At 58.1% G+C, this 16,368-nt stretch overlaps 1 protein-coding gene across 1 annotated transcript; it reads left to right on the forward strand.

Moving 5' to 3' along the window:
- Positions 1 to 6,134: 6,134 nt before the first annotated feature.
- Positions 6,135 to 11,937, forward strand: BOK (BCL2 family apoptosis regulator BOK). The gene is made up of 4 exons (XM_004597428.2): positions 6,135 to 6,582; positions 7,761 to 7,889; positions 10,837 to 11,000; positions 11,635 to 11,937. The coding sequence occupies exons 1-4, from the start codon at positions 6,360 to 6,362 to the stop codon at positions 11,758 to 11,760; spliced, it is 642 nt and encodes a 213-aa protein (XP_004597485.2). The 5' UTR covers positions 6,135 to 6,359; the 3' UTR covers positions 11,761 to 11,937.
- Positions 11,938 to 16,368: the final 4,431 nt, after the last annotated feature.

Here is a 16,368-nt window from a genome sequence, read left to right on the forward strand (position 1 = left end):
ATATTTACAGAGAGAGAGAGAGAGAGTTATTGATGGTTCACTCCCCAAATGGCCATAGTGGCCGGAGCTGAGCCAGTCCAAAGCCAGAAGCCAGGAGCATCTTGCCGGTTTCCCATGTGGATGCAGGATCCCATGCAGTTGGGACATCCCTTGCTGCTTTCAGAGGAACATTAGCAGGACACTATCTGGATCAGAAGTGGAGCAGCCGGAACATAAACCAGTGTCCATATGAGATCCTGTCACCACAGTAACATCCCAGCTGCAACACCAGAGTGAACGAACGCTGAAAACCCAGTGACAAAATTACTGCTGGCAAAGGCATCAAAAACTAGACAAAACTAGACAGGTAGGCAGGGTGAGGGAGGGAGGGCGAGGAGCGGGAGAGACAGAGAGACACATGGAAGTACAGGCAGGGTGAGACAGAGGATGTGCAGTTAGGCAGTCTATGTGACATACAGATAGAGATGTGTAGACACCATCACACACACACTACAGTTGATCTTAGCAAAAGGTCCAGAGGTGGCTGCATCCATGCTCTTGCCCATCCGCAGGAGGACAGGGCAGCCAACAAGCTCAGCTACCTCCCTCCTGCAGAGAGCTTCTGGACAAGGTACCTGGTCATGCCCGGTTACATAAATCTATGGTGGCTTTAAGAGTCATAGAACTCAACATCAAAAAAAGTCATTTCTATTCCAAGTGAATTTAAAAATACAAAATTTTGGAGTTGGAACTAGCATTGTGACATAAAGTTAAACCACCACCTGCAGCACCAGCATTCCATGTGGGCGCCAGTTTGTGTCCTGGCGGCTCCACTTCTGATCCATCTCCCTGCTAATGCTCCAGGAAAGCAGAGGAGGACAACCCAGGTGCTTGGCCCCCTGCACCCACGTGGGAGACCTGGATTGGCTCAGCTCTGCTGTTGTGGCCATCTGGGGAGTGAAGTGGTAGACGGGGCATTGATCTCTGTCCCTCTCTCCATATAATATGCTGGGGTCAAGCATCTGGCTCAGCAGAGCGTGCACACTGCAAGGAGACCCAGGATAAGTCCTGGGTTGGTCTGCCCATGTCCTGGGCTATTTCATGAGGAAGTCCAGGTCACTGGTCAGTTGGCTGCAGGCATCTTTGTCTAGCTATGTCCAGACTGCCAACATGATGCAGTAAAACCACGCTCCTGCCCTCAAGCTCCCCGCAGGCATAGGTGAGCTCCCCTGGGATTTGTCTTCAGTTCTTAGCAGGAAAGCTCCCCCCCCACCACTATGCCTAGCCCATCTCAGGAGTGGTCTCTTCCTACAGTTCCCTCCCTGCCTGAAGGGGACTTCCCTGACCCTTCCAAGGTGGGTCCTGGAGGGGAAACCCTAGGTGTGGGAACCCTGAGCTGGGTGGGTCAGGAGGCAGGCTGGTGGGCCTATCACATGGTAGACCCCACTGATCTTGACTGTGAGGCTGAGTGGGGCAGGGATGAAGAAAAGGGCCTGTCTGGGTGGTCCCTGGGATGACCACCACAAGAAGGTCTCTTTCCTCCCACGTGGGTGTCAGTAGGGGACTCTGGAGTGAACCCCCTCACCCACCTAAGCCACCCAGGCTTTGATCCAACTCCCCTTGTTCGGCCTCAGCCTCTCCTAGGCAGCATGGCTTTGGCCGGCAGCTGGAAAGCTTGGGCTGCAGTTTCCAGAGGCTCTGCCTCACTGCTCCTCGCCCAGGGGTGTCTGTGGGGCTGGAAGGCCAGAGTGCCTGAGGATAGGGGGGGTAGCTTGAAAATGGTGAAGCGGGGGTGGGTAACATGCTCCAAAGGGCCTGCACATGAGGTCTGGGCTGGCAGACCCCGGCTCAGCAGTTTGAGCCCTGCACCCCATAGGAGATCCTGGTGGAACACCAGGCTCCAAGCTTCAGCCTGGCCTTGCTGTTGGGAGCACTTGGGGAATGAACCAGTGGATGCATGATCTCTTTCTCTGCCTTTCTTTCTTTCTTTTTTTTAATGACTTACCTTATTTTTATCGCAAAGTCAGATATACAGAGAGGAGAGACAAAGAGGAAGATCTTTTGTCTGATGATTCACTCCCCAAGTGACCGCAATGGCTGGTGCTGTGCCGATCCGAAGTCAGGAGCCAGGAACTTCCTCCAGGTCTTCCACACGGGTGCAGGGTCCCAATGCATTGGGCCGTCCTCAACCGCTCTCCCAGGCCACAAGCAGGGAGCTGGATGGGAAGTGGAGTCGCCAGGATCAGAACCAGCGCCCACATGGGATCCCGGTGCATTCAAGGCAAGGACTCTAGCCGCTAGGCTATTGTGCCAGGCCCTTCTCTGCCTTTCAAACAAGAAATTTAATTTAAATTAAATTAAAAGGGGCAGGCAGGCTGGGGTCAAGCTTGCAACCCCACACCCACCCTGTAGTGCCAGGGGCTGAGGGGGCAGTCAGAGCTGCTCTGCTCTTAGATTCCTGCTAATGTGTTGCAGCTTAACCCCGACACCTGGCATGGGATGCAGGTGGATGTACAGGTGAGCAAGAAGTCCAATTCACTAAACACAGGGCCAGAGGCTGTGGCATGCAGGCCAGGTGTATATGGACTTGGGAGGTGCTTCTCCACGGTGGACTGCACCTGGCTGGTGACTTGGCCATCGATGTGACTTCCTTACACTGGGTGCTTCCTCACCAGCAGAGGCCCAGGACACGTCCACATTACCCCCCTGGGAGGCCCGCACCGTGTTCCTGGCTCCTGGCTCCCACCTAGCCTAGCCCGGCTGTTGTAGCCATTTGTGCAGTGAACCTGAGATGCCTGCTCACTCTTCCTTTCAAATAAATAAAAAGAAAATGTCAAGGAAAGTTTTAGGGTGCGCATTCTTTTTAAGGCTGCAGAATCGGGCTCACCTGGCAGTCCCAGGTGCACAGCCTAGCCCCGGGTGGGCGGGAACCGCGGGGCTGAGCAGCGGGAGCCCTGGGGCTCAGCAGAGAAGAGCGCGCAGAGGGAACTGGCGCGCAGGGGCTGCGGGAGCCGGGGCGGGGCGGGGCTTCGGCTGGTGGGGGCGGGGTCTTGGTGGATGGGGCGGGACCCTTGGCTCACAGCTGACCTTGGCGGAGAACACCGAGGCATGAAACCCACCTTGAACTGCGAGTGGTCCTTGACGACGCTGGAGGCTGACCCTGCGAACAAGTGAGACACTCTGGGGTCTCTAGCGCCACGAGGGGATGCAGACGTCCAGGGCCAGAGCCCCTCTCGCTGCCCAGGCCCCTAGTCCCAGTCCCGGGCCCTTCCTCCAGCCCTGCCACCCATGGATTGTGGCAGGCACTGGCAGGGTCTGCTCCCAGCTCCCTCTGTGCAGTGACTGGGGCACCACTGTCAGACCAGGTGGTAGCGTGGCCAGCGTTAAGCAGGGCTGCGGGTGCCCCCCAGGGGACGCTGGGGGCAGGGCCCAAGCCAAGTGGCCAGCCAGGCCACTGGTCAAGAACAGGTCACAGTTGAGGTCCCAGCTCTGCCTCCTGGGAGCCTTTGGAGGCCACATGCCCTGTGCCCCTTCCTATGTTGGCTGGCATCCCTTTTTCCTCTGTGATTTTTCCTTCCTGAGCCTGACTCCATGCAGTCCTGGCCGTGGGCGCTGTCCTCTCTGGGTTGTTTGTTGTCCAGACCTAGCCCTGAGCCCAATATTCAGCATCTGTGTGGTCACCATGGTCAGCAGCGTCTGTGTGGCCCCTGTGGTCAGCAGCATCTATGTGGTCAGCAGAGTCTGTGTGGCCCCTGTGGTCAGCAGCACCTGTGTGGTCCTTACACTGGGTGCTTCCTCACCAGCAGGGACCCAGGATACGTCCACATTATCCCCTATATGGTCCCTGTGGTTAGCAGTGCCTGTGTGGTCAGCAGCATCTGTGTGTTCCTCTGGTCAGCAGCATCTATGTGGTCCCTGTGGTCAGCAGAGTCTGTGTGGTCAGCAGCATCTATATGGTCCCTGTGGTCAGCAGCGTTTGTGTGGTCAGCAGCGTCTGTGTGGTCAGCAGCATCTATGTGGTCAGCAGCAGTCTGTGTGGTCAGTAGTGTCTGTGTGGTCAGCAGTATCTATGTGGTCCTGTGGTCAGCATTGTCTCTGTGGTCAGCAGTATCTATGTGGTCCCTGTGGTCAGCAGCGTCTGTGTGGTCAGCAGCAGTCTGTGTGGTCAGCAGCGTCTGTGTGGCCCTTGTGGTCAGCAGTATATATGTGGTCCCTGTGGTCAGCAGTATCTATGTGGTCCTGTGGTCAGCAGTGTCTGTGTGGTCAGCAGTATCTATGTGGTCCCTGTGGTCAGCAGTATCTATGTGGTCCTGTGGTCAGTAGTGTCTGTGTGGTCAGCAGTATCTATGTGGTCCTGTGGTCAGCAGTGTCTGTGTGGTCAGCAGTATCTATGTGGTCCCTGTGGTCAGCAGCATCTGTGTGGTCCCTGTGGTCAGCAGAGTCTGTGTGGTCCCTGTGGTCAGCAGCGTTTGTGTGGTCAGCAGAGTCTGTGTGGTCCCTGTGGTCAGCAGCGTCTGTGTGGTCAGTAGCAGTCTGTGTGGTCAGCAGTATCTATGTGGTCCCTGTGGTCAGCAGTATCTATGTGGTCCCTGTGGTCAGTAGCATCTGTGTGGTCCCTGTGGTCAGCAGCAGCGTTTGTGTGGTCAGCAGCATCTAAGCGGTCAGCAGCAGTCTGTGTGGTCAGCAGAGTCTGTGTGGTCAGCAGTATCTATGTGGTCAGCATTGTCTGTGTGGTCAGCAGCATCTATGTGGTCCCTGTGGTCAGCAGCAGCGTTTGTGTGGTCAGCAGCATCTATGTGGTCAGCAGCAGTCTGTGTGGTCAGCAGAGTCTGTGTGGTCAGCAGTATCTATGTGGTCCTGTGGTCAGCATTGTCTGTGTGGTCAGCAGTATCTATGTGGTCCCTGTGGTCAGCAGTGTCTGTGTGGTCAGCAGTGTCTGTGTGGCCCCTGTGGTCAGCAGCGTCTGTGTGGCCCTTGTGGTCAGCAGTGTCTGTGTGGCTCCTCTGGTCAGCAGTGTCTGTGTGGCCCTTGTGGTCAGCAGTGTCTGTGTGGCTCCTCTGGTCAGCAGCGTCTGTGTGGCCCTTGTGGTCAGCAGTGTCTGTGTGGCTCCTCTGGTCAGTAGTGTCTGTGTGGTCAGTAGTGTCTGTGTGGTCAGCAGTATCTATGTGGTCCTGTGGTCAGCATTGTCTGTGTGGTCAGCAGTATCTATGTGGTCCCTGTGGTCAGCAGTGTCTGTGTGGCTCCTCTGGTCAGCAGTGTCTGTGTGGTCAGAATCTGCCTAGTCAGCAGTGCTTTGTGGCTCCTGTGCTCAACAGTGTCTGTGTGGTACCATGGTCAGTAGCATGTGCATGGTCAGCAGAGTCTGTGAGGTAATTCAGAGGTGGGGATGCTTGGGTTTCTGTTTGTGACCTTCAGGGATGCACTGAGACCCATTTGCAGACCCCAAGATGAGTGGACACAACGGGGGACCTGGATGAAGCCGGGGTATGGGGAGTCCTCCGCCCAAACAGTATGAGACCCACTGAGAACGGAGGGCCTGGTGCCTGACCCTCCATAAGCCACACACTCACCTGCTCACCTGCTCACCTGTGTGGGTGGAAGAGCCACGCCAGCGCCCAGGGGAAAATGGTAGTGATGTCTAGCAGGTGAGAAAACTCTTGGATTTACCAGGTTCCCTGCAATCATCGTGGGTGCCGGTTGGAGTCCCACTACAGGACTCCCTACCCAGTTTCCTGCTAAAGTGCCTGGGAAAGCACCAGAGGATGGCCCAAGTGTTTGGCCTCTTGCATCCACAGGGGATACCCGGAGGATGGGCCTAGTTTCAGCCTGGCCCAGCCCTGGCTATTGAGGCCTTTTAGGGAGAGAATGGAACCCCTCTCTTTCGAGTAAAAATAAATACATCTTCAAAAAAAAAAGAATCTACAAGTACTGCACTTCACTTACACCAGCAGCGAAGCGGAGCCCTCGGCCATGTCTCCAGGCGAGGCCAGGGTCCCCGTGCAGGACACGTGAAGCACCGCGAGGCCGCTGGAGGAGCAGAGGGGCGGGTTCGAGCCCGCACGCAGCGCGCGGCGCGCTCCGCCCTCGCCTGGAGGCGGGCGAGGCTCCGCCCCCGGGAACCGCCTTCTCCGTAGAAGGCGAAGCCCCAAGCCTCGCCTCCTGCGGGCGGGCAGTCGCGGCCCGCGGCCCCTGATGCCCCGGCGGAGGGAGGCGCGGCTCACAGCCTGAGCTCGATCCGCGCCATGCGGCCGCCCAGGTGAGCGCCCGCCGGGGCCCGCGCCCCGAGCCTCGCCGCCGGCGCCGCGTGGCGGGTCCCGACAGCCAGGGTTGAGCGGCGCGCGCGGCGGGGTGGCTGCGGGAGCCTTCGGGGTGCGCCCGCCATGGAGGTGCTGCGGCGCTCCTCGGTCTTGGCCGCTGAGATCCGGGACGCCTTCGAGCGATCGCCCACGGACAAGGAGCTGGTGGCCCAGGCCAAGGCGCTGGGCCGGGAGTTCGTACATGCGCGGCTACTGCGCGCCGGCCTCGCCTGGAGCGCGCCCGAGCGGAGCGCACCAGCCCCGGGCGGCCGCCTGGCCGAGGTGTGCGCGGTGCTGCTGCGCTTGGGTGAGTGCGCCAGGGTTCCGCGGGGTGGCCGCGTGCAGCGTAGGTCCTCCTGGGCGGGTACCACTGCAGACATGCTGGACCCGGGGGCCATGCACTGGCTACACCCTCGCGACCGCAGCCAGAGGCCACAAGGGCCGCACCCGGGGAAGGAACAAAAAAGTGGACTCCTGCGTGCGAGTGCTGATCTCCGGGGCAGGTGTAAGGGCGGCCCAGGAGTGAGCAAAGGTGTTCTGGGCGCCAGTGCAGCGCGCCCGGTGGTCCCACCTTGGACTGAGGCCAAGCTGTGAGCTGGGGACTTGGCCAGGTGGAGAGATTCAGGGCTCATTGGCAGGATCCCTTAAATCCACTGTCCATGGGAGAGGACCACCCAGGACTTCCAAGCCCCAGGGAAGAACAGCCCCACCCCAAGCCATGACCATCCTGAGCACCCAGACATAGCCGCCTGCGCTGGGGGAGGGGCTGAATCAGGAGCCCTGGGAGAGGCAGCTGGGCTCTAGCAGCTCCCCTGCAGTCACAGCTGCTGGGGGCGTGGCATGGCACCATCTCCCCCTTCCTCCCCCCTGCATGTCCCCAGTCCCCCATCAAACAGAAGCTGCGTGGGCTGCGGCCCCTGGGGCCAGCGTGGGATTTTCCAGGCCAGGACGCACCCCCCCCTCCCGCCGGCCTGGCTGCTCTGATTTTGTCCGGATCTTATCGTCCTAGGCTGTCCAGCCGGCGGCATTTCCCTGTTTGCTTTGGCTATAGAAGTGACCAGGATGGCCGGCATCGGCTTCCCGGGCCTTGCTCGTTGAGGGCCCTTGGGGTCAGGGCCACATCCAAACACAACCGTTGGCAGCAGAAGCTGGGGTCCCTGCATGGGTGCTGCTGACCCAGGGCTTCCCTGAGGTGGTTTGGTGGAGACATCACCCACCCAGCTGCCATGGAGGGGGGGTGTCCAGTGGTGCTGTCCCTCCTGCTTCCCGCCCCTGCCCAGGATGGGTTCTGGGTTCTGGCCGCTTGCCTGGTGCCTCCAGTGAGTCACCCGGCAGGCTTGGCTTGGCCCAGCCCACCCTCCTCCACAGGATTGCTGCCCCACCGGCCCAGCTGGCTTATGGGAAAGGGGTGGTGCTGACATAGGAGAGGGCCAGGTGGGGTCAGGGCAGGTGACGTGGGGACTGACTCTTCCATGTGTCTCGCAGGGGATGAGCTGGAGCTGATCCGGCCCAGTGTGTACCGCGATGTGGCCCGACAGCTGCACCTGTCCCTGCAGTCGGAGCCTGTGGTGACTGATGCATTCCTGACTGTAGCCGGCCACATCTTCTCTGCAGGTAGGCCCAGTGCCACCACCCTGAGGGGCCCCAGAAGTGGCTGGTGCCTTGGATCTGGGCAGGCCCCCAGGACTGCTCCTTGAACCCCAGGTTCAGAGGCACATCACGGTGGTATGGGGTCCTGGGGGGTGTCCCTAGCAACCTGTTGGACACTGATGGCTCTCCAGGTGTGCCCCAGAGGTCACTAGTCTCTGAGTTCTGTTAGGCACAGGGGAGCCCAGGAAAGCAGCTCACTGGGGCTCACCCCTGCCTCACCTGTGTGGGTGTCCCCTCTGCCCTGGAGCAGCTGACTGTCCCAGGGACCTCTCAGCGCCTACTTCCCTCCTCCTGCCTGGCCTGACTTCTGCTCTGGCTGAATTCTTTCTGTCTCATGTCCCGCCAGGAGTCCTGCTGGGCCTTGCTGGCTGCTGGTGGTGTCCATGGAGCCCAGACTGCTGGCCTGGCACCCAAAGGTGCCCATGTGACCAGTACCACTGCTGCCCGATGCTGCGTCTACCCACAGGCACCCTGCCTGGGCTTTCCGGGCACGTCTGTGGTCAAGGGATCCCCTGGGATGAGCTTGGGGGTGGGAGGGTCCAGAGAGCAGGGAGGCCAGGCAAGAGGCATAGAGAGGTCCTGTCCAGATACCTCAGGGGCCCTCACTGGGTCAGGGCTGACCCTTCTGTGTGCCACCTCCTTCGGGAGCTTGTGATTCTCTCTGGGTCTCCTGGAGGCCTTTCCCTGGGGTGAAGGTCACTGGGTGGACTCCGCCCCTTGAACAGCAGGGCTAGGCACAGTGAAGGGGCAGTGCAGTTCAGAGCAGGGCTGCCTGTGGAGCACATCAAGTGGGCAGGGGCACAGGCCAGGTAGGGCTGGGGAATGAAGGGGATCACGGTAAAGAGGATGGGTACACAACTGTGTTGCCTCCAGCTACGGCCCTTTGAAAGTTCAGTTGTTGGAACACTTGAACCTCCAATGGCCCTCTCCACTCGCCAGCCCCACTACCCAGCAGGTCTAAGGCAGGGGCCCCTCACAGGCTGTGTGGCCTGTGACTGTTCCCATAATCTCTCTGAACCTCAGAGCAGGAGCAAGCTGCCCCTCCTTTACCCCATGTTCACTCTCTTGGGAGCCTTTGGGTGGGGTACTAGCCACCTGACCTATTTCCTCCTGTGTCTACGGCTGGAGCTCCTCCCGGCAAGGCCCCGAGGAAAGCCAACGTGGCTGCAGGAAAGCCCCCAGCCTGTGCCTTCACTGACTGGGCCACCCCTACGCGGGTCGTCTCTGGGGTGGCCTCCCTGAGCCCCCAGCCGTGGGGGCAGGGAGAGACATCTGCAAGTTTTCTTACTTTGATTAAGAATGAGCAATAGTTCCGGTTTTCTTTCTTCCTGTAGGAGCAACGATTTGTTGCCTCCCATGGCATTAACAGGGAGCTTTCTGCTCCCCAAGTGGCAGCTTAGGTTGCTATGCACAGTGCCTGTCCCAAACATAAAGTTTGTGATCATGAAAGAGTCAGAATATAGAGAAAACTGAAATATTCTGACAAATACTAACAAGACTTGAAACGTGGCCTAAGACCGGCAAGCAGGGGAGAAGCTGCATACTGTGAGCCTAGGGTGGGCGCCCAGGTCTCACTGTGAGCAGGTGGACCCACACCCATCACCAGCAGCAGAAGACAGGCCACGCCCATGCGTCTGTCAATCAGCTAGCCTGGAGGCTGCCAGCTCAGGTCCCGTCAGCAGCACCATGAAGCAGCCTGGGAGGAGGGACAGTGGGCTCCACTGGGGTAGTGTGTCCCTCACTGTGATGTTTTGTGGCCTGAATAGGAACCTGCAGGGCCAGGCACTGGTGCAGTGGTCGACGCCTGCCTGGTTCTTGTGTCCCACACTGCAGTCCCTGTCTTGGGTCTGGGTGGCTCTGGCATGAGGCTTACTCTCCCCTTCCCGTGGTGGGTGATTATAGTTGAGATCCAGGCTCCTGGCTTGGGCCCTGCCTAGGCGTGGTTTTTGCAGATTTTCTCCACCTGGTTCTTGCCTTTTCATATTAAGATAGAAAGTTTACACCTGGTGGGAGACAGTGTCGGAGACCAGATGTGGTGTGAGTACGGAAGTTGATGCACGTGTGTGACGGATGTGGCATCATACCCGATGGATCTCCTTTGCTCCTCTGCCTTCACGTTCCAAACAAAACTGAAGGAAGTGCATAGTTGGGAGCCGACATCTGTCATCCCAGGACACCCTGTCCTCCACAATGTTCATCTGTTGGCCTAGCCCCAGTGCCTGCTCTCCTCCGGGGAGACCCTTGGATGTATCCCATGTGGGGGTGCCATCCTTCGCAGGTTGCCGCTGACTTCATTTCTCCTGGTAGCTGACCCTGCTCTGCCCCTGTGGATGCATTGGACTTGTCCCAGCTCTGCTACCTGAAGGGACTGCCAGCCTTTGTGGTTTATCTGGTGCCCACTGGAAGCCAAACTGTTGGTTAGATATGGCCATCAGAGCTGACCAGAGTGCAGGCCCCTGAGGGTTTGCACTGGGACAGATCTAAGTCCATGAGGGTGGGCATTCCCCTGTGTTTCCTGTGTGTTTACATTTATAGGATGAAGCCACAGCTGCTGTTGTGTGCTCACAGCCCATAAAAGGCCCCGTTTCTCACTGCATGGTCTCATGTCTGTGTCTCTGGGTGACTACGAGTCTGTATGACTGTGACAGGCTTCCTAGTTCTCACTGCATGGTCTCGTGTCTGTGTGACTTGCAGCAGCTCTTCCCCAGGCTCTTTCAGCCTCTCGAGGCCATCTTCACGGGGCCTCTCCTCTCAGAGCCCCTGACTGCTCTTCCTCCTGTGGCCTTGGCCCTCAAGCCCTTTCTTGCTCTTTGCTTGGTCAGCCGGTGGGGATTCATCTTGGCCTTAGCTGGGTGCTGGGCCCCGGCTGGCTCTGGTGGGGGCTCCTGCTGACCAGTGCCCTCCTTTGCAGGCATCACGTGGGGCAAGGTGGTATCGCTGTATGCAGTGGCTGCGGGGCTGGCCGTGGATTGTGTGCGGCAGGCCCAACCTGCCATGGTCCATGTGTTGGTCGATTGCCTGGGGGAGTTTGTACGGAAGACCCTGGCCACCTGGCTGCGGAGACGTGGAGGATGGGTGAGTCCCCGGGGTGGGGACGAGTAGGAGGACCAGCCAGATCCAGCCTATGGAGCTAGCCACTTGTCCAAAGCCCCTGCCTAGAGGAAGGGAGGTGACCCCTCTGGGGGGCAGCCCTCCCATCTGCCCAGACTGGCAGGTGTCAATAGGACCACCTCCCTGCGCCCTCTACTTGTCCCGTCCTGGTCATAGCCAGGCAGTGCCGGGGGCTCTAGGGCCTGCTTCTCCCCTGTGGACTTGGTGGTTAAGGCTGAGGGAGGGTGAGGCTTGTGGCAACCGTTGGGATTGATACCATGGTTCCTGTCCCCTCTGCCTGCCTCCGTGGGGCTGGGAACTGGGCACCCTACCTCCCACAACCCCTATTCCGGCCTTGAACAGACCTGGAAACCATGTTTCTTAGCAGGAACAGTAAGACCAAGGGGTGGACTCCACTTGCCTTCCCAGTGTCCAGGGGCCACTGCTCCTGTCTCCAGGGCAGGAGCCTATTGTCATCTGTGCCTGGTGTCCCAGCCTGGAGTGTGGCTGGCCATGGGAGCTGGGAACAGGGGTCTTGCTGGGACTTGCAGCATCCCGTGGAGAAGCCAACTTCCCTCCTGGCCTTTGCCTGGCTGACCATAACTCTCTCCCCTTCTAGACTGACGTCCTCAAGTGTGTGGTCAGCACTGACCCTGGCCTCCGCTCCCACTGGCTCCTGGCCGCGCTCTCTAGCATTGGCCGCTTCCTGAAGGCAGCCATCCTCGTGTTGTTGCCAGAGAGATGAGTCCAGCTGGACCACAGCCCGGGAGCCCCCAGCACCTGGAAACCACATCCCCCGACTGGAGCCCTGGGCCCTAGGAAGCGATCATCTCGGGATTTCCGGGCAGTTTCTCTAGGGGCTGGAGGTTGAGGGCTGGAAGTCTGCAGCACTGTCCACTCAGCACCCTATGAGTCCCCGGGGCCCCTGGGCCCATGTCCCTTCTCTGTGCTGCCCCCCAGCTCGGCCGTGAACTTTGATTCCAGGGAAGCTGAGCTCCTCAGCGCATGGATGAGCTGTGGTTCTCGGGCCTCCAACCAGCGTGGGAAGCAGCCCAGCTGCTGCCCAACTCCGTTGAGCCTTGTGCAGTGGCAATTGTCAGTAAACTGAAACTGAATGTCTGTTTCCATGGCCTGTCTCTGTGCACCCTAGGAGTGTAGGGACCCATGCAAGCCCTGGTGGAGGGAGGCTCCTTTTGTCCTCACAGTGGGTGGGGGTGGGCTGAGGCTCCCACTTTCAGCTTCAGGGACCCCAAGTAATCAAGATTTCACCTTATCCCTGGGAGACGCTGTGTTCGTGGGTTGCAGGGCTGTGAGCTTTGAGGGCTGGCAGCAGGAATGGCGACATGGGAAGGCCCCAGAGAGCCCAGTCCCTGCTCTGCCCATGGTGGTCCTGCTCTGAGGGGATCAACCCAACAGTGCTCCCCTAGCCCCTGCTGTGACGGGCTGGCCCGAGACTGCCAACGAATCATTAGCTTGTTTAGTTCATGGGCTCATGTGGGGATAGGAAATGGATCTGGCAAGTATGCTGTGGACGTAGCATGGGCCATGGGGACATCACAGCTGGCTGCAGACACCATGGCTCAAGGCTCAGGGTTCAGAGGCAGTCGTGGCCTGGGATGGCCATATTCAAGTCCTCTCATGACCTCAGCGAGTGGATCCCTGTGCCAGGCCTGTGCCTGAGGATGCTGCTAGGGACCGGCTGGCCAAGTGGCCATACCTGAGTCACCTCCTCCGGGTGGGAACCTCTTGCTTCCAAAGCCACCCTGTCTTGTGAAGTGGGTGTCTGGACTTGGGTTGTCCCAGGGCTTGAGTGCCAACAGCCAGTGAGTCAGGTGGCTCTCCTACCCCCATGGTTCCTCCCTGGTTCGTTTCACCCCCACCAGGTGTTGCTCTATCCCCTACACAGGACTTCCCGTAGGCCCCAGGTCCCCCCTCCAGGCCTTCCTGCCTCCAGACCCCTGCCTGCCCTGCCAAATCTCCCCAGCCCCAGGAAACAGGAAGAGGGGCGCCCAGAAGCTTTAAGGCTGTGCCGAATCCAGCTCAGGGCAGAGGCTACCACCTGTCAAGGACAGCTTCCTGCCTGCTTGCCCCTCAGGCCTGGTGCTCTGGGCAGGAAGTGACATCACCGACACGCAGGGTGTGGGATGGAATTGCCTAGAGGCCCGTGTCAGACAGCGAGCAGACATCCAGGACCTTGGCACCAGCACGGTGAACACAGGTACCCCAACACCTGAGACCCCAGCCTATGCCCCAGGTGTGTCACACCAGGACGCCAGGAAGACTGCCACATGCATCAGGCAGGACAGGCACATACAGGTTGAAGCAAAGTTTGCAAAGGGAAAGGAAGAGAGTGTGAGCTTCTTAGGGACTGGGAGGAATCTCCCCAAGATCTGACACCTGCCTCACACACATGCATGCAACAGCCCCTATTTTCCAAGATGCTGGCAGCTTGAGACAGGCCTAGCAGTAGGACAAGTGGAGTGCAGTGGGTGTGGGATCCCTGTGTGGTGACCAACGCTCTAAAAGCAGCCCGAGATGATGCTGAAGTGTACTGTGTGCCACGTGTGTTCCACCTCAACTTAAGACTGAGAGGTGGGCGTTAGGGCTGAACTCCCTAACATAAAGGAGCTCGCAAGTTCTGAACATCAATGAGAAAAGCCTGAACAAATAAGAGAAAGGCAAACCCAGACTACCACAGTGGCAGCACCACACCCGCAGCAGTGGGCAGTGGGCCCGCCAAGTCCACATCTTCACTATGGCCAAGGCCAATGGATGCTGGGCATGGGGTGCCTGTTGAACAGGCTGCAGCTCATGGGCTGACCACACACCTCACAGAGCCCCATGTCCTGCAGGGTGGTGATGCGAAATCAGGGTGAGTGACACCAGTGTGCAGAACCAGGACCACATGGCAGCCACAATCTGGAAGTGTATGAAAGAGGGATGCCAGTGTGATCAGCTACTGCAGAGCAGCCATGTAGTCTTCACACACTCCGGCACTGCCCAGGGGACAGATACTGACCAAAGGCACTTATGGGCCAGGCTTTTGGCCAAGAAAGGTGGGGAGTAACAGGGTCGGAGTGGTCCAGCATTGCCACCTGTGCCCTGAACCACTTACAGGGTCTTGGATCCTATGGGCAATGCTCACAGCCATAACCAAACTCAAAAGGCAGGCTCCACCCTGGGAGGACATCACACTCTGTCTGGCAACCATCTTGTGAACTCCCCCAGGTGCCCATCACTGAGTCAGGCCCTGGGCCTGGACAGAATTGCGGATAGCACTGATGGATGCCGGCATTACAGATGGCAGCTCCACCTCCCGACTGGCATTCTAACCCCTGAGCCACACTTGCCCCAGTAGCAGTTGTAAAAACTGATTTTTTTAGTGCCCAGAGCCAGTGCTATGGTAAAGCTGCCGTCTACAGTACCAGTACCCTATATGGACAATGGTTCAAGTCCCAACTGCTTCACTTTTTTTTTTTAAAGATTTATTTATTTTTATTATTGGAAAGTCAGATATACAGAGAGGAGGAGAGACAGAGAGAAAGATCCTCCGTCCAATGATTCACTCCCCAAGTGACTGCAACAGCCAATGCTGCGCCAATCTGCAGCCAGGAGCCAAGAGCTCCTCCAGGTCTCCCACACGGGTGCAGGGTCCCAAGGCTTCGGGCCGTCCTTGACTGCTTTCCCATGTCACAAGCAGGGAGCTGGATGGGAAGCGGGGCCGCTGGGATTAGAACCGGCGACCATATGGGATCCTGGCCCAACTGCTCCACTTCTAACCCAGCTCCCTACAGAGACAACCCAGGTCCTTGGCCCCCGCACCTATGCTGGAGACCAGGAAGAAGCTCTTGGCTTTGTTTCAGTCCAGTCCTGGCTGTTGCAGCCATTTGGGAAGTGAAAGGAAGCTTACGGTCTCTCCCTTTCTTCCTATAACTCTTTCAAAAAAACAAAACAAAACAAAACAAAACACTTTAGCATGAAAGAGATAACATCAAAGACTGAAAGTTCATAAAAATCTGTGAGCCTTAACACTTCATTAGTTGACATCAGTATGGAGAGTGTTCAGTGCTTAAGGCCCTGGCCTCTGTCCCTCCCACTAGGCTCAGAAAGAGAAGCAGGCCAAGTCAGGGGCTTGGCAGCCTGAGGCCTGATCCCCACCATGGTAAAGAGCTGAAGGTGGAGAAGTGAGACCAGGTGTCAGACACCCCACCATGGCGGAGATGAGCCAAAGGTGGAGAAGCAAGACCAGGTGTCAGACACCCCACCATGGCGGAGATGAGCCAAGGGTGGAGGAGTGAGACCAGGTGTTGGACATCTGCAGGTGGGAAAAGTTTTGGGTGCCAGGCTGATGGGAAAGGCTATTGCATTCCAAGCATCACCAAGGTAGGACAGCAACATGACTCCCTGTGTACTATAGATAGCGTGTTCACTCTGTGGGGCACCATACTTGACACCAGGGACTCGGGGGTGAGGGCTGGTGTTGGTACCAGGACCTGTAAGTTACTCATCCCTGGGCGCTGCTCTCCCAGATTCTGGCCAGCAGGTAGGAGGGAGCCAATCCCAGCCAGCTTCCACATTCCCCTAGCAAGCCTAAGCCGGCCACCTTCTCTCTGCCCTCAGAGTTGCCCCAGAGCCTCTGGGCCTGCTGCCCCCAGTGCATTAGGAAAAAGAAGCCTTTGTTTTGCTTCTGGAAGCATTCCAAAGCATGTAGGGTCAATGGGGGAACCAGCCTGGAAGAAAGTGAGGAGAGGTGAGGCTGAGGCAGCTGATACTGAGAGGGACTCAGAGTCAACAAGACCATCACAGCATGGTTACAAGAGACGGCCAGGACACGGTGAGGGACGCGGAGACGGCCAGGACACGGTGAGGGACGCGGAGACGGTCAGGACACGGTGAGGGACGCGGAGACGGTCAGGACGCTGTGAGGGACGCAGAGACGGTCAGGACGCTGTGAGGGATGCAGAGACGGCCAGGACACGGTGAGGGATACAGAGAAGGCCAGGATGCCATGAGGGACGTAGAGACGGCCAGGATGCCGTGAGGGATGCAGAGATGGCCAGGACATGGTGAGGAACACAGCATGGCTACAAAAGACAGCCACAATGCTGTGAGGGACACAGCACGGTTACCAAGCAGGACCCACTCATGAACATATGTAGTTCTGAAAGTAACGAAAAGATCACTGTACCCTTCCTGCCCCACCCGCTTCTTCAGCTTACAGTTGGCCGCTCACTCCATTGGAAATGGTTACATATTTGTATCTTGCCAAAACTGTAGAACAAAGACGAAGAATCACCCTAAATTTCGGGGGAAAACAAATGGAAGGAGAAAAAAATGTAGGCTACACAAGTGA

Source organism: Ochotona princeps, chromosome 5, assembly GCF_030435755.1.
Source record: "Ochotona princeps isolate mOchPri1 chromosome 5, mOchPri1.hap1, whole genome shotgun sequence".
Classification (NCBI taxonomy): domain Eukaryota; kingdom Metazoa; phylum Chordata; class Mammalia; order Lagomorpha; family Ochotonidae; genus Ochotona; species Ochotona princeps.